This window comes from Lepisma saccharinum, chromosome 20, assembly GCF_977018435.1.
Source record: "Lepisma saccharinum chromosome 20, izLepSacc3.1, whole genome shotgun sequence".
In the NCBI taxonomy this organism is placed as follows: Eukaryota; Metazoa; Arthropoda; class Insecta; order Zygentoma; family Lepismatidae; genus Lepisma; species Lepisma saccharinum.
In genome coordinates, this window is record NC_139248.1 from 23,160,582 (window position 1) to 23,184,361 (window position 23,780).

Here is a 23,780-nt window from a genome sequence, read left to right on the forward strand (position 1 = left end):
TCTACCTACCTGTGGGTGATCGCAGTGATAGGGTTGAAATGAAACACCACCTGTTATGCCTTTAGAATCGGTTTGGATGGAGGAATGGGGGCGTGGTATTCGCATTAATACAAGGTTAGTCGAGCAGACAAACTGTGCAGAATAAAGTTGACTAACAATGGCAGTGAGCCTAAAGTATCTAAAGTAAACATATATTGCTTAAATATGTCTGTATTATACAGTGATGCAACCATAGGAGGCGCAGAGGGTCATTGCCACCCCCCCAAACCTTCGATGGAAGTTAATTCTAGGTTAGCAAGGGGGGGCCAAAGATTGACGACCAAGGGCACCTGCAGGGGGCACAGAGGAGCAATTACCCCTTCGATTTCAATTTTTATTCAAATAAAAATTCATTTTGTAAAATTTTCTTACTTGCTTCTCTTGCATTATCTGCTTTTCTCGTTTTCGTCAAGTTCAGAGCTGTAGCTAGAGGTGGCGGGAGTCGACCATGGGTGACAAATGATCTAAATGAAAAAAAAAAGTTGTGAAAGAGAGAATGCCTTGGCACCTTATTAGGGGCAAATAGGGGGGGGCAAACATTGACGGCCTAGGGCACCTGCAGGGGGGCACAGAGGAGCAATTACCCCCTTCAATTTCAAATTTTATGCAAATAAAAATTCATTTTGTAAAATTTTCTTCCTTGCTTCGCTTGCATTATCTGCTTTTTTCGTTTTCGACGAATTCAGGGCTGTAGGCAGTTAGGAGCGGCTGGAGTTGGCATGGGCACCAGGAGTTGGCCATAGGCGCCAAATAATCTAAAAAAAGTTGTAAAAGAGAGAATACCATGGTGTCCAGCAAAATTATTTGCACCCTATTAAATAAATATTGTTTTCAATTGCAAAAATTGGATCTAAAAATTTTCTTGCTCTCTTCGATCGCACTCTACTTGTTTTCTGTAATGTAATGTATTTAAATAAATGTGTTGTATATTTGTATTGAATAAGCTTTGAATACATACATTTAGTGTTAGCTTGTTGCATATGTATTTTCTATTTTATGTCGCTCCATGTTGCATATGTGTAAACATATGTTGTACATGAAAGTTACACATGTATCTTCGGAATGCATTTATCATTTATTTTCTGCCATTCAAAAATACAGTTTGTGTACTTGATTTCCATTATTGGCTAATGTGAAATTGACGGTGTTGAAAAAATATTTCAAATAGTTTGTTCCAAACAAATGCTTTAGCACAGACTTCTACCCCCTTTTTGCATAATTTATGAGGATAATAATGTCTTTTACTAATACTGGTGGTGGTGGTGGTGGTGGTAGTAGTAGTAGTAGTAGTAGTAGTAGTAGTAGTAATAAAGCCATTATTAATGTTATTATTATTATTATTATAGGAACTTTTATCCTGGTACTTGCCCCCCCCCCCCAGACAAAAATTCGTGGTTGCACCTCTGGTATTATATTTTTCTGCAAATTTTGTCTGACAAAAGTAATTTGAGTAATTAATTCGGCATAGACGGGGGGGGGGGGGGGAATGTTCTACGTTTTTGGGTGGAGTGCATCATGGGCCTTGGTGGGGATTGGCACCCCTGTGATGGAAGTGAGGTTGACAATTGGGTGTACTATGTGGAAGGTCACCCCAATTCTTTTAGAGAAACTGTTCATAAAATGTAATATATGTTAGGATTTGTAACCTTTATGGAAATACAAGGAGACTGTTATACACAAATGCCTTTCTTGAACAGGAATTTACCTTGAATTTGTAATTTAATGGGGTGTAAGGATGATTTTAGAGGGGTGTGTTGCTAAATTTAGCAGCAAAAGTATTATAAATCGGTCATCTGTTAAAAGTTTAGGGAGTATCAGGAATATTTGGTGTGTGTGTGTGTGTGTATGTGTGTGTGTGTGTGCAGATTAGTCAATGTTCTTGAACACAATAAGTTCAGCCCATATGTGTGAGCACAACTGTTATTATTTTTACACTTCTCATTTAGTTAGTTGAAAATTACTACATAAACAATAATTGCTGCATTGAACGAACCCTTACCCCAATCCACAAATACTTCAGTACGAAAAAGATAGGAGAGGGTCTACATATCAGCCATGAGTTCAACCACACCCCCTGGCCTGAATAAGGCCACTCAGTAATTTGCTCAACCAACCCATCTCCACCCCCTTCATCCCTTCTTCTCCTCACATTTCCCTCTCCCACTCTACAACAAAGTTTCAGACAAGCCTAGCAAGAGAGACATATTTTTCTGTGCTAACTATCTATGATCTGGACCTGGTACCTTTACAGGTTTACAACTCTCACTTCTGTTTCCTCCAACTGTCTTTTCCCTATACATGAAAATGCAACCTGCTGCCAAGAAAATTTAAAGTTATCCAGTGTCTGGTGAGGTGTGTGATATGTGCACACACACACACAAACACACATATGTATTCATGTAATCAGCAAACAGCTTTTTATAAGACATGATGTTGAACAATCAATTTTTTTAAAAAATATTTATCTCTATTAAAAAAAGACAAGAACTTAAAATTATAATTTCTATTGTATAATATGCAACCTTACAATATAAACCTGGAATTTCTACTACTAATCTCACGATAGAAATGATAACACACAGTGAATACAGTTTCATGAAACTAGGAATGTCAAAAAAAAGTAATTGGGTGTCATGAATAAGTATTATGAATTGCTTTTTCTTGATTTTCATTTTTAGCTGACCTCCAGGGTGGAGTGGTGAGCACAGCATGCTACAATGCCAGGGGTCCTGGGATCGACTCCTAACCTGGGCATAAATGTTCTTTGTGTTCCTTCATCAATTCATCACATCATCACATCATCACTCATCTTCATCATCAAGATTAGTCAGAGGTAGCAGAAAAGCGATTCTTAAAACAAAAATCAAATCAAATCAAATCAATTTTCATTATTAATGAACTGACACGAAATTCGGCACATTTGCATGGTGGTAAAATGTAGCAAAATCTGTAAATGTCCCTTCAGTGGGAGGGTTTGTTCAATAAGACGACAATCTTCTGTTTCTAACATGCAGTTCATCCATGAATCACATTTGCATTTTCATGCTGTGATATTGGACATGTCAGTCAAACATTACGATATACTAATACAATGAAATATAATGTAATATACAATGAAATGATACTTTAGCCTATTACAGTTTTATGCTTGGAGGTATGTACTGGTATTAGTTATACCGTCTATACATAAAAGTAACACCAGTAAGACATGTTAAAGTTACAATATAAAAATACTACTTTGTAATGGATTAAAACATTAAATATTGAGAAATAATATAAAGGTAAGACTAATAACATTATAAAATGATACTAAAATTGCACTCATGTAATATAACAGGTACAACATTTGAGATTGGATCCAGCACTCTTGTGGATGAATCCATGAGCCTCCAATCCATCAACCCATAAGTGAGTTGATGGATTAAATGTTCAAAAATTCACTAAACTTGCACCTGAATTCTATGTGTTAGTATTGCATGAATTAACACTACAATACCTACAAATATTCAAGAATTATCATTTTTTATCTAATTAATTAATTCTAATGACATTTTATCTCTATTTGTAGTTAGCTTTAATATAAAATTATTACTCTTCACCTCTTGCAATTTATTCTCTGTGGCAAATGCTCCAGTAACTTGTGGTATGAGAAGTCCCAAATAACGATTATCCAAAGTAAATCTGTCCTCCAAGTAATTCCATTCAGTCCTGAAAACAGTGGAAAAAAATCCTAGTAATTCTGCAAGAATTGTAGTGAAAACGTAACAGCTAAAAAGAAATGAAAAGCTAGGGAGGAAACAGAAATAATCTTAATAATAAGAACTGTTTCATTGGTGACTAAACTTCTTTTATTGCTTGATGTTTCAATGTACTATACTCAACTACTAAAGAAACAGTTCTTAATATGTTGACTGTAGCTACATAGACAGTTTGCAATGACTTAAGTTCAGAAGGAAATAATTTGTATTTGTGTCCAGCACAGGCAAATGCAAAGAAGAAATCACTGGTTATTATTAATATATATGTGAGACAGGCCTGTGCCCAAGATTTATTGAAGGGGGCAGATGCAAAAAGCTGTGTGGTTGGTTGAATTAGGTTATTTACATTGCTTTCTGTCAAGTTTGTTTAGGAACACACTCACAAAGAAAGTTATCCTTGGGTGCCAAGATGGCTACCACAACATAAGTGTCTGCAAATTACAAACCTGATGAAGTCCCACACAATGGAATTTCCTACTGGATTTGCAGCAATATATCGAAGAACAGTGAAGAAATCCTGGTCTTTCACATTGTTAGGATCTTTGACTAGTTCAATGTATCTGCAATAGAAAGTACACTTCTAATTACACTTAAAAATAGTTTTTGGAGAAACTCAACATGTTGTAAATGAATTTTGAAGACATGTAACCCTACATATCTAATTTTAAAACTTATATTAATTTGTAAAATGTAGTTTTATATTGTAATACTGCCGGACCCTGTGACCGAGTGGTTAGCACATTGGGCTGCGACGCCAAGGGTGCCAGGTTCGAATCCCGCTCAGGCTTGGTTGTTTGTGAATGTCCATTAATCAATTTCATCATTTCATCACTCATCCCCTTCTTCGCAAATTAGCCAAGAGGCACAAAACGTGAAGTAAAATAAACTAAATCAATCAATCATATATTGTAATACTCATATGATCTTTTGTGGTGTGTGTACGCTCTCTGATGTATTGAATTTACAATTTATGTTACATTATTCCCAAGGAGATTCCGTGACCAGTCCCTGCCCCTTACTTTAGACATGTATAAACTATAGTTTCAAAGAGCAATGTCTTTCCTTCTCTACCCCTCTGACCAGGGGTCTGGTGTGGGACACAACCACCTTGCAACAAATGCCAAAACAACTACTAAGGGTTCTAAACCTGGTCTTCCCAACCTAACTGCATATGCATTAGTAGACCTAAGCAGAATTGTAGGTCAGGAATTGTTAGGTTAAGAGAGCCAGGTATAAAGCTCTTAGTTGCAAGTTGGGTGTGTCCTGCACCAGATCCTCTGACCAGTGCTTTCTCTCAAATCTGTGTCTCACTCTCTCCACATTCCTTTCATGTACAAGGTAAGCCTTCCGAGTACAGTATTTTGGAAAATTTTACATATTTTCACGGGCTGGCAACGGAAATCTTGAAAAAGCAGGAAATTTCAGTGCTCAATTTTATATGCTTTGTCTTTTCCCAAGGCCTTCCAGATGGTGCAGTGGTAATGTCATCGTCTGGCAATCAAGGAGTCCTGGGTTTGATACCCAGTGGAGAGGTATGGTGGTTTCGATGCCACTTTAGACTGTAAGTCCAGTCCCAATTAGCCTTTCTGTGCAAAAAGTAGACTTAAAAACAAACTCAACTCCATCTTTCCCAAAGTAACATTATGCCCTTGTCATCAGAGGGTCCCAGACTCCATACTCGGTGGAGGCATATAGTGGTTTGTACTCTACTGTGAACTGTAGGTCCAATCATGGGTAGCCCATGTGCACAAAGTGGGCTTAAAACACAACTTCAAAGAAACAACAACTTCAAATATGTCTGTAAATTACAAAGATAACTATGTAATGTGGTAGTAACTAAATAAATTGCTGTCTTGGTTTTTAATTAAACACATAAGGAAATTTCACACCAAATCTGATTGACAAATCACTTGAAAAACGAACATTAAGAAACAAAAGCAACCACTTATACTAAAGTCCATCAACATGCTGCACGTCATTTGCCACTTGGATGTCACTCTAACGCCACTGTTTTTTCTTTACTGCATCACCTGCATGTTTGTTGCACATGGGCAGTGAGTTCTCTTTTCAGACTAAAAAGAATTTCCAGATAGGTTAAATATTATCCCACATTTACTTTCTACCACAGTAAGAATGTTTACATAATTTTAATTTGTTACAAAGAGAGCAGTATAAACAGGCAATAGGGAATAATATTTGGTAAAAGTATGCGCAGCAATTCTTAATATAAAGTGCTTTTAAAGTATGTTGAATTGTTGTAATGTGCTGCAAGAGAGTATAATTAATGGGATGCTAATTAATTTTTTTTATAATTAATTGGGAAATTAATAAAAGATTGAAACTGAATACTTTGAATTAGAATATATCGAAACTAATTCAGGGTGAAGTTACAGCAACTCTTCTTTCATCTTTTTTTAAAAATTATTTTCTGTTCTAATTATTCTTGAGCCTACTTTTGAGTTTCTTGAGATAAAAAACATATATGTTATTAAATAAGAAATACTAGATATGATATTTCACAGATATTTTACTGCTTTCTGTTCTCCTCAAAACTGATATGCAAATATTGTTCTTCTATTTCCACTTCTCCCAATAATGTAACAGTTGACAAAAATTTGAGATTTTTGGTATTTTTAAAAAAAATCATTTCCATTTATTTATCTACAAGAATTAGAAATAAGATGTTAAGAGCTTGACAAAATAAAAAGTTGAAAATCTGTATAAGATACAAAGAAAATAATTTAACTACTGACCTGCTTAAAAGTGTGCCATTTTTAGTCCAAGCCAATCCTTGCAGCATCTTCAACTTCTCCTGTGCATCGGTCACAGTCTGGTACTGATCCCACATGTTGTTCCAGAGCGTTTCATCATCAACAGAGTTCATTCCATACTTATAAGCCAGGGACCTGAGGTTATTGTTTATCATTCTTCCAGAAGTTAGCCAATCTATAAAGAGCTCTTTAGCCTTTGCTAGGCATTCCTTGTGACCAGAACTGCATGCTAGGTCCACCACAACCACTCTGAGAAGCCTGAAAAGTAAAAGAGTGCGTTGTATTATTTGGGTTTATTTTGTACCACCAGGGATGGTCATTCTCAGCCCTCTTGGCATCTTTCAAATAAACTTTTTGTTTCTTCCCGATGCCGTAGTACAGTATTAATGTCATCGCCTTGTAATCAAAGGGTCCTAGGTTTGATACCCAGTGGAGGCACATAATGGTTCGTATTCCACTTTCCTGTCCTGATTAGTCTATCTCATTTTCTCGCCAATTCTTCTAAGTACTTCCTCATTTGCTACATATACAGTTTTCAGCATTGTTCTTATATTTCTCCTTCCAGTTCCATGTTGTCTCTGATTTATACAGTATTATGCTCCAACCACTGCCTTATGCAGAGGGGGAGCTGATGGGGCTACAGCCCCACCTGAAATTTTAATAAAATTATAATTTTAAATTGATGCAGTAAAGAATATGGAAAAACCGAAGTGGTAAATGCACCCCCCCCCCCCGTAAATGCCCCCTGATTACCATTTTTGTCTTTGAACAACTTTTAAAACAAAGATTAAAATGGTGATTATGAAATATTTTATTGTGTACCCACCCCCCTGCTCCTTCATCCTGGGTATGCTATTGGCTCCAACCCTAACAGTATGCTAATTTATGTTGTCACACACAGGGGTGCTCACAGGGGGATTCACGACGTTCCTGCATCATGGAAATTTTGGGGGGACAAAATTTTATAGTTTAGCTACCAATTCTATATATCTTCACACAAAAATGGGGGAGGGTTGTTTCTTTGATTATGGTTATTATGGTTATTAGTTTTTCTTCCTACCAGTGAGTGATCGTGGAAATTGGGTTGAAATGAAACACCACCTCTTATGCCTTTAGAATCGGTTTGAAAGGGGGGAGGGCATGCTGTTTATTAATACAAGGTTAGTAAAGCAGACAAACTATTAACAATAAGGTTGATTCAGTACACTAACAATGGCAGTGAGCCTGAGCAGTTTTGTACATTTTATGTTAACAAATATGAAAGTGAGCCTTGCTTTTTATTTTTTAGTATTTTAATTTCAACTGCAATGAAAGGATTCGAATTTCATGTGCCTTTCAATTGTTGGCATCTCGGCCAGTGGTAAACTGTCTGGTGTTTCCTTGTGGTTGCTCCAAGTTGGCTCGGAACTTTCGACATGCGGACTTCAGTTTTAATGTTGGATGATTTTAGGCACGATTTGTTTCGCTTGTATGTTTTCCTGTGCTACGACTGACTGGATAATTGTAACATACTGCAGCTTTCATTGTCTAAAACTTAAGTATTTCGAAAATTTATTTTAAAAAAAATTAAATCAAATTATCAACATTCAAACAAAAATCAATTACTGCACGTTTATCCAAACTATATTTGTGTGTGTGTGTGTGGGGGGGGGTTATGTTGAACATTTCTTTTGGGGAGATTTTGGTGAACGATTTTGGGGGGATGCATCCTCGGCCTTGGGGGATATCACTAACTATTCACCATTCTTGCCTTCATTAATATACAGTCTTACCTCTTTAAATGCTCTTCAGTTGTATCATCATTCCATTGCAATTTATCATAGATTGGGCTGACTATAGAAAGAATATATTCCTGCAAAAATAGGAAGATATATATATTTGATACTATGTAAAAAAAAAAAGCTAAAAAATACTATGAACAGACAATTTACTATTACCAATATGTACCAGTACCAGTATGTACTGCTGATATAATCCACTGCAATACTATACTTATAGTATTTTAATGCATACTTAAAAATATAAACTTCTTCATACATTATGCTTCATTGAATGTCAGCTTTGTTGAATGCTAAGATAGTAAAAATCTTTGGAGGTAATTTTAAAGTAGTTGTAGTGCCTACATGTTGTTTATTCTCGTAAACATTATGAACTTCAGGTGCTTATATACATGCATAAAGATAGCCTGTATGCATTAGTCATGACCATTGATGTTAGTACATATGCACTAACTGGATGAGTCCAGTGGCAAAATAATGATGACAGGTGGAATAGATACAGGAACGAGGTTCTTTGAAAACCATCTTCCTCATCAGCCATCATAAACAAACAAAAGATAAGCAATAGTAAACAATGCATACAATTAAAATGCTCTTTTGAATACCACAGCATAGTTTAAGGCATTTTTCTATCTACTCCCCTCTCTATGTTTGGGCCCACTTGAACTAGGCATGTTGAACAAGGGTATTATGATTTGTCTGTCCCATGCTGAGGCCAAGTAGTGTAAAGCATCATGCTTTGGACTATGGTTTTGGGATGCATGCAGGTTCGAGTCTCCTTGGGGAAGCATAACAACTTTTCTGCTGAGATTTTGGCCTCTGTATGGGAATGGTGTCAACCAACCTTCGTGAGGAAATTGGGGAGCTACAAATGAGTAGTGCAACCCGGTCATGGAAATCCACAACAATGACTGGGGGTTTATCGCGATGACTACATGTCACCCCGTAACCAGTTGGATGATCTGCAGTCGGTAGATAGGCACTGGGCCTCACTGGCTGTTGCATCATGGGTTATTATTATGATTTGTCTTAACTTGAGTTTGATTCTTTTATATATATATTAGGGCTACCATATTTTGAAATGCTAAAAAGAGGACATTTTCTTCGAAAGCCACACACACCATCAATTTATTCACAAACACGAAAACATTACATAAATCACACAATTTATCACCATTAAATAAAATATTATTCTCCATGATATTATACTGCCACTAACCTAACCTGAATTTATAGTATTGATGTCCACCCTGTTATATTGAACTAACCTATTCTTATGATTGTGTATTCTGGATTGTGATGCTTAACAGTATGAAACGCGAAAGAACCTTCTGCAGCACTTACTTTATCTTCATGTTCACTGCCAGGTTTCGTGAAAAACTGAGTCAGTTTTGTAGATGAAGCTTCACCTCTGACGGCTCTTCTGTGCTTTTCGCACTCCACGTGTGCTTGCAAGTCTAACCCTCCTTTGGTTGCCACAGACACATACATGTATGTACCGGGTTTACAAACCATACACTCGCCTTCAAAATCGTCTCTACCACGTCTAAAACATGAATACTTTTCTTGTAACTCATTAGTAAACTTGCACTTTCTTTTAGGCATATTAGTAGCTTACACCGTGTTCGCAAACTCTAACTTTCACTTCGAAACATGAACAAACGAATGATGCAGAAATCACATCGACTGGAACTTGAAACTGTAACAACAAACAACTAACGCTTAGCGCATCGTCCAGTACTGCCAACATCAGACGTTTAATGATTCGAAAAGTTGTAACTTCGTGATCTCTGACCTATGATGATTGGATAAAAGTAAAAACCTGGACATTTTAACAGAAAGTAAAAACCCGCCCGGATGCAAATTTCAGGGTCCGAAAAGAGGACATGTCCGGGAAAACCAGGACGTATGGTAGCCCTAATATATATATATATATATATATATATATATATATATATATATATATATTTACACAAAGATACGATGATTACATACTTGTAGCATAAAGAAAATAATCCAGAATTTTGTTTACATTCCTTTCAAATGTTCTATATGACTCCTCATAGTCATGCCTTTAAGCAAGCATGTGTATTGGATTAATTATCCTGTGTGTGTGTGTGTGTGTGTAAAAGAGAGAGAGAGAGAGAGAGAGAGAGAGAGAGAGAGAGAGAGAGAGAGAGAGAGAGAGAGAGTGAGAGTGCATGAGTGAGTGTGCATGCATTGCATTTACTAAAATATGAATTTTTCAAAGTTTCTTATTCTCCCTACAAAAATGTTAATGTGCATTATTATCAAGCACAGTTCAAAAGTTCCTCAGGAAATCTTCAACAGCAATAGCTACTTACCTGACTAATTGCATACTGGTCTGAAGTTTCGTTAAGTATGTGGGAATGGGAATAGTAAAAAGCCACCTGCTGTCAGAACAAAGAAATGTTTGGTTTGATTTGATTTGGTGTGAAAAGTCCACTTTGTGCACAGTAAGGCTAATCGGGACTGGACCTACAGCTTAAAGTGGGATCCGAACCACTATGTGCCTCCACCAGGTATCGAACCCGGGACCCCTTGATTACAAGGCAATGACGCTACCACTGCGCCATTGGGGAGGCCCAACAAAGAAATGTGATGGCAGACCAGTACAGATGGAAGTAGTCTTGTCAACTTACCTGAAATAATTAAAAATCATCACTGTTATGAGGTAAAATGTCTTTAGAAAGCAGCTAGGGGATAGCAATGTTAACTCTGTATGCGGACAAAGATACGAAACATGAAGAAAATAACTCTTCTGTTATTGCTGTTGCATACTACTTGTCATTTTCTTCAACAATCAATTAACAGAAAACCCATTAAATGTCTAATAATAGTATTAAAATGCCTTTCTTACAAAATTATTAATTGAAGGGCTCTGGAGTAAAACATGATAACTGACATTTTGGTCATCATTGAGTTACAAAGTAAAAAGAGCTAAAAATATAGTAGCTTGACAGATGAAATTTTCCATTTGCATCTCAAATGCATGTCTTCGCAGATAATTATCTGTGACAGTGTTACCATTATTCAAAGTGTAACGATACAATGCCTCTAGCATAGTTCCTGTTATAATAAAATTGGTAAAAATATTCATTACATCACGTAAAGTCGTTATTTCATTCTATTGCCAGAAATAGAATTGCCACACAAATTTCTTTGAGTTGTATCACTAGCAGATGACGCACAATTTTCAATCTTGTGGATATGGTGAGATTGGTGCAGAAGTGGGGAATCAGAGACACTGTAGGGACAAGGTCACTCTAAAGGAAAAATATATGTGTGTGAGAGAGAGATTGATATATATATATATATATATATATATATATATATATATATATATATATCACATAGTTTTCACTAAAGGAACATTGATAAGGCCATTTTACTTATGATACAAATATGTAGATTATGGTTCTGTTAGAAAATCAAAAGCAATTCTTACCGCCAGTTTTGAATGGCTGTCTGTTGATTGCAAACCATTGGAAAGTGCCTGCAGTTTCCTTGCTGCTGTTGTCCACGGCAAATAGTGCTCCTCATTTCCCAAATAATATGTCATGTCCAATGCTATCTTGTAGTTCAAATACCCAGCATTTGCTAAGCTGAAAGCATCGTCCAATAAACTAGCTCTGTCTGCTGGTTCTAAGGCCTAAAAAGAAATATCATGAAACAAAATGTTCTAATTTTTTTACCATATTAAAAAGGATATTGAAAATAAATATTTTTCTTCTTGCAAATATTATACCAAGAAGGCTGTATTTGGAGAATATCAGGAAAAAATAATTCACTGTGCCTGTACAGTGGGATGCACAAGTATGCCTTGGCAATTTGCCCATAACTATTTCCATTAATTTTTCCCTTGCATCCTACATGTTTTTCAGAAACTGGCCCTTACATCTTCTGGTACAAAGGTTGTCATTTTGTTCCAATTCTTGGAGCTCTCATTGGATAAAACAAAGAGAAAAATATGGTGATGTACAATATGCTTGGTAATACTTATGTATCCCACTGTATACATTAATTTGTAATTTGCCAGTCACAGTATTATCCGTAAGAATTGGCTTTACTTCTTTTGCACCTTCATCCACTGGAGATATACCCTCCAAAAATTCTTTCTTTACTTGAGTTTTTTAATCACAGGATTCCAGACAAACACATAATCAGTATTCAACAGCTGTCCATTTATTAAAGAGCAGAAATGTCTTTTGAATTCCTTGCGTGCATAATATATTGTAATCATAAAATGCATTTGTGTACTTTTCAGGAAATAGTAAAAATAACATTATACAGATGTTGAACACCTGAATGTAACAAAACACACATGTAATATCCAACACAAACCAACATATAAATAATAAAAGTGAAACTGTAAATGATTTTATTACTTACGAGGATGGAAGCAACCAGCATCTCAAAATGAGCATTTCTGAATGTGATTTTATGTGTTCAGTTGCAATATTTTTGTATCTGCATAGTGAACAGTACCACACATATTTCCATACAAGTTACCATCAAGATCACATAAGTGAAACACAACATGCAATTGGTCCAATCTCTTTGAAAAAAATGTGGAGTTATATTATTACTAAGGCTGAGCCAATACCGATGCTGATGTATCGGTATTAGTATCAGTGAGCATCGGTTGGAATTCATCTATTGATACCAGCTGATACTTTCCCGGCATATTGGTCTTTCGTGGGGTCCACAAAAATGTTGCGCGGCACTTCCGCAGAGTGTAATTATCCTGGAAATTATGTAAAATTCAAACTTTATTTTTATTTTTCGCCAATTTCGCAAGAAAAACTATACTTTGTGATTACATAACATCTATTTTAATATTCTGATGTAATTCTTGAATATTCTAAAGCAAATTTCTTGGTAAATTAAGGTATATAATTGGAGAAGATTATTTATTATTTACACATCAATATTGATTAATATTTTGAAAAATTTTAATTATTGCAATTTTCAAGTATCGGTAAAGGTAGGAATCGGTAAGAGTATCGGGATCAGTATCGGTTCAAAGTGGTATTGGCTGAGCCCTAATTATTACCTGCCAGTTATCTTCAAGAAGATTCTGCAATTTCAGCCAGTGACTCTCTTCATAGTTTACACGATAATAGCCAAACTGTTTACTGTTAAATTTCACCCATTGTACATCCGAAGGAACTGCAACTTCAACTGAAAGAAATGAAAACATAATGTCTACTTAGATTAGAAAGAATGAAATTTAAGTCCAGGAACTGAACCTGGGAATTGAATCAAAGACCGCTTGGTTACAAGGTGTCAATGTTAGCTATTACGCTGCAGAAGAGTAACAGATTAGAAAAGAGAACTGCAAGCAAGTATTATATTTTATCAAAATCAGTAACTTATAAATGTAAAATAGTAGCATAATTGCATGTTGATATCACAATTGAATGCCCCATTGTATCAATGGTGATATGTGCAATGTTTCGATATATGGATAGAGTGTTGAACTACAGACTAGAGAGCAAATCACTCCACTTGATTGGCCTCCCCGATGGTGCAGTGGTAGTGTCGTTGCCTTGTAATCAAGGGGTCCCGGGTCCGATACCCGGTGGAGGCACAAATGGTTCAGAACCCAATTTAAACTGTAGGTCCAGTCCCGATTAGCCTTACTGTGCATAAAGTGGACTTAAAAACAACAAATCAAAATCAAATCAAATCCACTCCACTTGATTGTATTGTAGGACTCCCTGTTTTTGCTCATTCAACAAGTGATTCTATCTTATTTTTCTTTTTCAATTAAAATTACAATCCATACATTGAACTGAAAGATATTAGTTATCTCGATAGTGATGTTCATATTTTTTTATTCTTGATATATTGACTTGATATTTTAATGATATTGACAAGCGCAGCTACACATGTAAAGCACAGCAATCCTGCTGTACTGTGCCACATCTGATAAATTAGGTGACCACACTTAGGAAGTAAAATTTATGCTCTGTATTAGGGTATAGGCATATGCTATTTCATATAATGATAGAATTTCTTTCTTAAAGTTAATGATTAATGCATTTTTTTTTAAAAAAATGAAGTTATATCCCCAGAAATTCCCAATAACAATGAATTACATTTTGTTCAGTCACATGGAGACACATAAACATGTCTCTTGGATTTAATATTCATGTCCCACACTATTAAGGATCTTCAGAACAAGTGTTATGTTAATATCTAATTTTGAAATGTATATTGTTTATTTTTCATATTGTAAAAACCAAAATAACTGATCAAGTAATGTTCAAAACTGAAAACAACATACGTGAGTTTCCATCTGCATGAAGCCACTCCAGTTGTGGAGTTGAATCGGATGATGTAATATATGTTACAGGAACTTCCCACTTGTAGCTGCAAGAAAAAGTAAATCATTTGAATTAAATAAATTAATATGATATGGCTGAGAAAAATTCGAACTAGATATTTTTATTTGAGATAGGATACAATAGAATCAGTGCACTATGGACATCAGTTAATATAGTTACAGTTTATCACTTAGTATCTGTTTATCAGTAAGATAATTTCACTAATTCAATATTATGGTAAATGGCCTACACGACTGCAGAATTTCATCTTTTTGTCATTATATTTATATGTGGCATGTTTACTCTTGCCCAGTGGCGACTTGTGGAATTTTAGGGGTGTAGTAAGTTATGGTAAACAGACCGAGGAAACTTTTCGAAAATGCTTTCAATTACACAGTGACATGTATCGCCTGTACTTTGGATTAGCCATTGGATTTGTAATGTTAGCTGCCGAGCCTCCCTGCCTGTTATGTGTGGATTAAGAACAGCTTTGCCAATACCAACCTCCTGATAAGAAAAGGTGCTCTTTCAACTCATAAATTACGCTAAATGTGATAAAATTATGCTAGGGTTTATTATTATTATTATACAACTATTATTAATTTATTATTATCATTTTCTGATGACTGTAGTAGTTTTAAGTTCAATTTTATTTTGCTATTTTGGAGTTACGAACTGCGTTATTGATTATTTATTGTAGTTAAGCAACATTAGGAATTTCGAACATTCAAAATAAAATAGGTTTAGCATAGTGCTTGAAATAAGTTGAAGAAAATGCCATGACTGGTAATGGCGTCTGTTTGTTTTATTTGTGACCTCCAAATTTCTACCGATTTCCTTTTACGAAATGTTCCTCCCTTGCTAAATCGGGGAGGATAAAAAAAAGATGAAAACAAGAGGATGGATCAGGGCCTATAAAAACTTGTCCCTTGGTCGGCATACTTCCTCTTGTTTGAAACATGTCCGCTAGAGAAGTACAAACAAGATCTGGAGATCTTTTTTTAAAAAATAAATATTTCCTCAAAATATCTTCATTAGAACTCAATTTCTCTGTTTCCTAGGGACGCCCGTTTTTGAGATGATGCTGGATTTTTATATTATGCTAAACACAGAGTGCTAGGTGCCAACGAAGTTCAAATTTTGCTAGGTTTAGAACCATTATGCTAGAATTGGCATCACTGTTGAGGAACCAACGGGAGCTTCCTTGCGGACCGTATAACTGGGCAACCCCCTGCATACCCCCACCCTCCCTTGCACTGCCCCTCACCCATCTGCCTGTAGAATGATGAGAAAGGTTCCTCAGCGGCCCGACAGGCAAAGACGGTCGGTCGTCTTCGGGCAACAGATCTGGAACGAGCAGGTGACAGCTAGCACATTGACTCTTGACAGTCGAGTAGCGAACCTTGATTGTGCTCAAAGTTTTATAACGCTCATTAAACTCTTAAAAAGTAGGAAACTGGAAATAAGTATAAATGAAACTGTAGGAAGTTCCTCACTTCCTACATGGAGGAATAGCCACTGCTCTTGCCAGTACCCAGCCATCTCAGATAAGCTTCACAACTTTATTGAATGGAAATTAATGCAATCAATGCATCTACCAGTCTTGGAATTTCATGGGAGAAGTTTATTGCTGCCTTTCACAACCACCAATTCATACAATAACATTCCTTTTATTCTTTGAATATGAATTGTCTTAATTCCACTTTATGCATAGATAGGCTACTCAGCACAGAACCTACAGCTTAATTGGTGTTTTTTGTGAGTGTCCTTTCATCAATTTCATCATATCATTATTCATCCTCATCATCGCAATTAACCAAAAGTGGCACAAAAGTGACGCTAAGTAACAAAAATCTAATTAAGATCTGTTTGCAGCCCAGTTATAGTCCACCGAAATTCCTTTGGCTATGTCATCTGTCTCAATTCCAGAGTTTCACACTAAACGCACGGCCATGAAATTAAGTGGGTGGTAGAAGTTCGTGCTGTTGCCACATTGGAGCACAACCCCTTGTGTTCGGAGGTTTAAGAGAATGAAAGATCTGATTGTAGAGTTGGTCTTTGTAATCTATGTGATACAAACTGACAGTATTTGCTTGAAAGGTCGGGGATGACACAAAAGTGCCCCAGAGAGAGGTTGGACTGACGCTCGAACCAGGCAATGCGGCCTAGTTGACGTTGCCACACATTGCGTGGGAACCAGCGACTTTTGTCCCACTCTCGCTTTACTTTTCCTCAGTGCAATTCTGCCCAGCCACCTATTTTCATGGCCGTGCATTTAAGTTACAATGTTACAATAGTGCTCCTATGTGCCAGTTCGCATTTGTCAGCAGAGTCCCTATTTCCTCTCTTTTTACGTACCTTTCTACAGACTCGATAGATTCACTGTCTGCAAAAAATCTTTGTTGAGTAATGTTGTAGCCAGTTGCAGTTTTTTTGACACTCAGCACTGGAAGACCCTCCTGCCTTGTCCATGTGTCCATTATGTAAGAGATGTTAATTGAAGAATTTGAGACCTCCTGAAGATGTGTCCAGAGATCGCTGGTGATGGCATTATCATAACTGAACTTTTTGAGGAAGCTCTGTAGGCCCTGTTGGAAATTTTTCTCACCCATGAAGTTCTCTAACATACGTATCACTGAGCCACCCTGCAATGAACATTAAATGATTGTAACAAAGTTAAATTAAATTTGGTCCAGTCTTTAATACCATATTTCATTGCCACTGCATAATCATTGCACCCTGTTTTTTTCAGTCCAAAAATTAGACTTTCATCACGCAATCATCACATTGGCACATCAGATAACAAAATCAATTATAGCAGCGCAGAAGATTAAATTTCGTACTTTGCAACACTGTAGTATATTTTCTGAAATGCAATATTTCGACTCTTCAGACTGAAAAAATGTTTGCCAAACTGTCACAAAGAAATGATGTGCATTGATTTGGACTGTTAATATTAACGTAGTACATTTACAAGCATTCCGTGCATCCTAATCTTGCAACAAAGATAGTTTAGTATTTTTAAAGAAAAGCTTCACATAATAGTTGCATCCCTTTTGTTACAAAAAAAATTGGCATGAAATCTGTGATAATTATGTAATGAAATACAGTATACCCTCTTTTCTACTACTGTGATGTTGTTTATAGAACAAGAATCACAAAAAGGCTTTCAAACAAATTACATAAAGCCCAGAATGCATGTATGAGATATGTATATAATTTAAAAATCATGAACACATTCTCCCCATGCTTAATCATCACACGACTCTCAACATGACAATACAGATGGAATTGCACATGACTTGCGCTATTTATAATGTGATAGATAAAAACAATCCAAACAATCTGACTATGAAAGCTTAAAGCTAGTCGACTTGAAGTGTTGTATGGCTCGCCACACTCGGAATAGTTGAAATTTTTGGATCTTGGTTGTTAATGATAAATACGGGATAATAGAATGTCAATGTTAGAGCCGGGAGGATCTAAAAAAATTAGATCTAATACAGGAGATCCCCGGAAATATGGGAGAATTGGTTACTAGGCACACTTGCCCAACAGAAGTAGTTGCATGTACCATATGTAGCACATGTGGCAGAAAATGTGTTAACATATTGCAACAATACTACTTGAGCCCTATTCCTATCCCTAAGAATGTAATCTATTTCAGAAAATAATTCCAGTAAGATCTAACATATTGCATTACAACTTACCTTGCTATAGGTGATGGTGTCAAATAGTTCAGCAATCTCAAACTGGGTCTCGACATGTTGAACGATTGGGTGAGAACTTAATGCAGCATCCATTTCCATAACTGAATGCAGGTGCTCCGTTAGAAACTGGTCCATCTATAATTCAAATGTTTCATAATGAATTCTAGGTAGTTTGAAGTTCATTTAAAAAAATGTGTTCTGTTGTAAGGCCTAGAAATGTTGATAGCGATATCTCTATGAAGACTTTGTGTGTTGACACAGACTGATCAATTTGTAGTTTATTGCTCATATGCTCATTGATATATTGACTAATTTTGAAGAGCAACATTTTTTTATATCTAGTTAAGCAAAGTTTTGAAAAACAAACTGTTACTGCTGTGAAGAGTATAAATGTTACAAGATAGACATATGACATGTTTTTGGGTCTCATTTTCAATGAAAAAAAATTAATAGAACCAGGTTGCAGACCCATGGGAGGGGCAATGGAGGTATTTCCCTCCAACTGCGTAAATGCATAATATTGCAAACTACCAAAGTGTTACATGTGTCTTTTTTTGCATCGTTCATGAGAGAGAGAGAGAGAGAGAGAGAGAGAGAGAGAGATAAAATACCCACTATTTCTTAGGAGGTCAGGTATTCTTTCCAACTAGGTGAAGTATGTACATGAATTAAATTTACTCCAGTTATTCTGCAGAGAAAATTTTATGTCTAAGAGAAGTTTTTCTGTTATGATACCAAAACTAACTTTGTAGTTTAAAGATGTTTATAAACAGAAATGTTACATATTAATGAAAAATAGCTGATGGTGCCAGAGGGGGCATGGGAGCAGATGTCTCTCAGTCAACCCATCCTCTCCTTATCCACCTGGGGTCCCGGGTTCGATTCCCGGTAGAGGCACATAGTGGTTCGGATCCTACTTTGAACTGTAGGTCCAGTTCCAATTAGCCTTATTGTGCATAAAGTGGACTTAAAAACACCAAATCAATCAATCAAACCTTATCCACCTCCCAGCAAACAATAAATCTGCATGTCTTGTAGACCAAATGTACATTTTCTGTATGGTTCTGTGTGGTGTATTAAATGAGACAGGCTCTCCCAGGAAATATCCCCCTTCTACCGCCCCACTTTTTTACTGATCATGCCACCACTGCTGATAGGTAACTCAAATTAAGTGAATGTGTGTTTAAGAAGCTTTCCTTCAAAACAGAATGAAATTCAGGGACTTGAGGGCCTCCCCGATGCTGTAGTGATAAGTACATCACTTTGTAATTGAGGAGTCCCACGTTCAATACCCGGTAAAGGCATTGCACAATGGTTCGTATCCCACTTTATACTCTAGGTTCAGTCCTCATTAGTCAATCTGTGCATAAAGTGGTTTTTATGTTTTCTTTAACATCCAATATTTCAATATTCAAAATTCGTTATATCTTTCGACTCCCAGTTTTAACTACTGTGTGAAATACAACCTTGTACTTAATCACACAGATGACTTACCATATTCCATTCTGGATGGAAATGATCTGTTCCTTTGTGTTCCATGTAGGAAGCAAACCCTTCATTCAACCACAAATCATCCCACCATTTTAAAGTCACTGCAAGAAAAGAAAATGGGTATTGTAGGTGAACCTTCTTTTATAATTGCTAAGAAATAATCTTAGATTGTTTCTTTCATAAATGATTTTCCACACAGCTGGCCTTCCAAAAAGGGTTTTGCTTCGTTTCTCTTAATTTTTCCTGGTGAATGCCTAAAGGTGCTCTTCTACTGAATCCTACCTTCCACCTTTTGTACTCTCGTCTTATTTATTGTTCTTAAATTAATAATACATTAGTGGTACTATTAGACACATTAGATCGACATTCCATGAATTCTCTGCACCATCATCTGGCCATATCATTGCTCATGATGTCTGGTGCAAACACCTTACACAATTGCTGGTGGATCTCTGCTGGTACGTGCTTCTGCCATAAAAAAAATCTGATTTCGGCATGTGCCTTGCTGTTGGTGAGAAACTGTAAGAGAGCTACCATCTTTCTCCTAGCACTATCCTAAAATAACTGCCTTCACACTACTACGACTGATTGCACAGCCACATAACACCCCTTCCTGTCTGCATATGCACATCAGGCTCCGACCATTAGTGCCATGTACAGACACCATCACAACTTTCTTTCTGGATGCACCTTGTATCTTCTTTCTATCCTGCTCAGAATTTTCTCGAGGGTTCTTGGGCTCTTTTTTTTTTCAAGTGCATTTTTTCAAATATAATTTTTTTCTAGAATATTTTTTTAATATATCTATAAAGCAATTAATCTCCCTCTTTCTTCCTCAATTATCCTAAGAGCAAAAGGCAATTAGTGATAAGTGAGTGCATTTAGTATAGGGTGACCAGATTCTTAGAACAAAAAATTGGACATTTTTCATGTTTTCCTGAAGGAAAAACAGTACAGAACAGGATGGTAAAATGCACACATTTTAATATTAAAACTGTTTCATCATAAATACTTGTTTGAAAACTAATTACTTAAATATTTAAAAACTGTGGAAATAACTTACATAACATGATGATATGCACTGCCCTCCAACCAAGTAGTCTTTTAGAATTAGAAGTCATGCATTGATATTCTACTGATGAATGGATCTTTTCAGTACACCCTCTGTTTCAAATAACATTTTGTAAAATTTTACATATGAAATTCTCAATTGACATATAGGCAGGGTGGTATTTCAGCAAGAAAATTTTCCCCATTTGGATACTTACTACACGATACTCTCTGGTTGATACTCCAATGCTTCAAAATAATTTACTGCATATACAAAAGTAGGTTGTCCCGATCTCCATGGCAGAGTGGTAACCGCAGCATGCTATGATGCCAGGGGCTCCATGTTTGAATTCTGGCCTGGATATGGTGTTCTTTGTGAGTGTTCTTTGATCAGTTCATCACCAATCCTGATCGTCGTGATTAACCAAAAGTAAAGTACCACAGTTATATGTATGCCAGCAGCTACCTATGTTAAAAATATTCAAAATACTAACTTAAATTTCCAAACCACATATGAGCGAGTTCATGTGCTACAATAACTGCAATTCTCTGCAGATTAGATGATGCAGTAGAGTAAGGGTTGTTCAGCAGGTATGCTTCGCGGTATGTAATAAGGCCCCAGTTCTCCATTGCTCCTGCACGGAAGTCAGGAACTGCAATCATATCTGAAATAAATGCAAACAAACATTATTATTACTTTATAACATTAAATTACAAAAGTTATTCTAGAGTTAGTATATATCTGAAAGAGTATGAAGAGAAAAGCTCCATCAAAAGTAAAAGATAGGAAATTCAAGACAGATGGATACGTTGAGCCTGGTTGTAATTCATGCGTTCCCGATGGCATAGTGGTAATATTGTTACCCCATAATCAAGAGGTCCCAGGTTCAATACCTTGTGGAGACACAGTCGTTTGAATTGAACTTTAAACTGTAGAACCAGTCCCAATTAGCTATCCTGTTCATAAAGTGAACTTTGAACAAAAACTGTACTGGTTGTAATATGGAACCAAGTCTCATCAAGGTTCATAGTGGCAGAGAGAGAAAAATATACAGAAAAATAAATCAATGATTTCGAAATTGATCTTAGAATATATGAATCTATGATATATTAACTCTTCATAATTATGTACTGCTTATCGAACCAGACTTTCATAACGACATGTATTATGCTTGAACAAGCACACATAATTAGAATCAAAGTAAAAACTGGTGCAATGGAAAATAAGACAACAAAAGCTGTAAAAAAAACTATGTGAAAAATACAGTGATAATACAGAAATTACAATATTGTTGTCTGCCCTTCTGTGAAGTAATCAAATGAATATGTGAACTATTCAATTATTATAGTTTTCTACTGATCGTGTGGTTCAGAGAATGCAGGGTATGACATTCACATGGCTATCAAAATTTTCACCTCTGTCATCATTTTAAACCATAGGAGCATCCGCCAGCTAACCCCAAGGCTCAATCACACATCCCCCCAGCTAACATTTGCCACTTCTAGCACTTACCTGAAACTAGCAATATATGGTATTCGTGTAAAATATAAAAATCATGTTATAAAATAGTTGTACTACGTAGAAATAGTTAGCAACAATAGAAAAGGGACAGAGAAAATAATGCCTATTTATAGTTAACTCACCTAACTTCGGTAAGGGGTACTCAATGTCAAAGTAGTCAATGAAGAATGATGTGACATTCTTCCCAGCTTCGAGGGCAAAGTCCGTGTAATCAACCTGGTGCGCTGATGCATAAACGCTTATGTTGAATGCGTCATTCACTTTGGTGGTCTTATTCTTGAAGTCACAAACAATGAAACTGACTAGATAAGTGACCATCGGGACTGATGTGTTGAATTTTACTGTTGTTAGGCCATTTTCTGGTGAGTCAGGGATTTCTTCCTGTGAAAGAGTGCATCAATTATTAATGTTTGCTGTAATAGTGTGTTGATCATATGTATATACACACACATGGAGATTAATGACAATCATTAGAAGCAACATTTGATTGATTTGGTTTATTTTACTTTGCTTTTCTGCCACTTTTGGCTAATTGCAAAGATGAGGATGAGAGATGATATGATGAAATTGAGGACTGAAAGTGGTAAACATTGTAAGTGCCAAAAGCGAAAGTGTTGGGAAATCGCATCGTTCAGCACATCAGCCCATACGAACGTTCACACTATTGTCTTTTTACACACCCTTTGAACTACTTAGAGGGCTACCAGCCACTTTTCACGTTTACCGCATTATCAAGCATGGCACATTTCACAGTTTAACGTGGAGAACGGTGTTTGAATTCTTGTGGCACTTACAGGGTTTACCAATTTTAGTCTTCAATTGATGAAGGAAGGGACACTCAAAAGAACATTCATGCCCAGGCTGGGATTCGAATCTGGGACCCTTGGCATCGTAGTGCACTATGCTAACCACTCTGCCACCATGGTTGACAAGGGAAGCAACATTACTTGATTTATTTATTAAATGTATTCTTTGACCACATCACCTTACTATGGAGGTTTAAAGCTATTATTTTTTATATCAATATTACACATATTTCTGTACATTATATCTGAGTTCCTCTTGTTACATCTAATTTATTGAAATAAGTTTCAAAACAGAATTTAAAGTAGCTGACCTCCGTGGCAGAATGGTATCACAGCATGCTATGATGCCAGGGGTCGGAGGTTCGAATCTTGGCATGGGCATGAGTGTTCTTTGTGAGTGTCCCTTCATCAATTTCATCATATCATCACTTTGGATAAGCCAAAAGTGGTAGAAAAGCAATGCTAAATAACAAAAATCAATTCAAATCACAATTTAAACCAA

The 23,780-nt window shown here is 36.3% G+C and overlaps 3 protein-coding genes across 3 annotated transcripts in view; all 3 read right to left on the reverse strand.

The window, feature by feature from the left end:
- Positions 1-19,995, reverse strand: part of LOC146003784 (glutamyl aminopeptidase-like) — a 60,441-nt gene extending 40,446 nt beyond the window's left edge. Inside the window, exons 1-10 of the mRNA XM_083142199.1 lie at positions 19,904-19,995; positions 18,410-18,544; positions 17,058-17,344; positions 14,660-14,745; positions 13,424-13,551; positions 11,816-12,019; positions 8,341-8,420; positions 6,551-6,826; positions 4,244-4,357; positions 3,639-3,747 (exon numbers count right to left, since the gene is read on the reverse strand). Coding sequence (XP_082998325.1) covers positions 3,639-3,747; positions 4,244-4,357; positions 6,551-6,826; positions 8,341-8,420; positions 11,816-12,019; positions 13,424-13,551; positions 14,660-14,745; positions 17,058-17,344; positions 18,410-18,544; positions 19,904-19,948 — 1,464 coding nt within the window. The 5' untranslated portion in view covers positions 19,949-19,995. The remainder of the gene's footprint in view (positions 1-3,638; positions 3,748-4,243; positions 4,358-6,550; positions 6,827-8,340; positions 8,421-11,815; positions 12,020-13,423; positions 13,552-14,659; positions 14,746-17,057; positions 17,345-18,409; positions 18,545-19,903) is intronic.
- Positions 19,996-21,439: 1,444 nt separating this feature from the next.
- Positions 21,440-22,790, reverse strand: LOC146003380 (puromycin-sensitive aminopeptidase-like protein). Its single transcript, XM_083141661.1, has 2 exons — positions 22,595-22,790; positions 21,440-21,615 (listed from the first exon to the last, which is right to left on the reverse strand). Exons 1-2 carry the CDS (start codon positions 22,788-22,790, stop codon positions 21,440-21,442), a joined length of 372 nt encoding a protein of 123 aa, XP_082997787.1.
- Positions 22,791-22,819: 29 nt separating this feature from the next.
- The window catches only part of LOC146003381 (aminopeptidase N-like), a 33,724-nt gene continuing 32,763 nt past the window's right edge, over positions 22,820-23,780 (reverse strand). The window contains exon 3 of the mRNA XM_083141662.1: positions 22,820-22,853. Coding sequence (XP_082997788.1) covers positions 22,820-22,853 — 34 coding nt within the window. The remainder of the gene's footprint in view (positions 22,854-23,780) is intronic.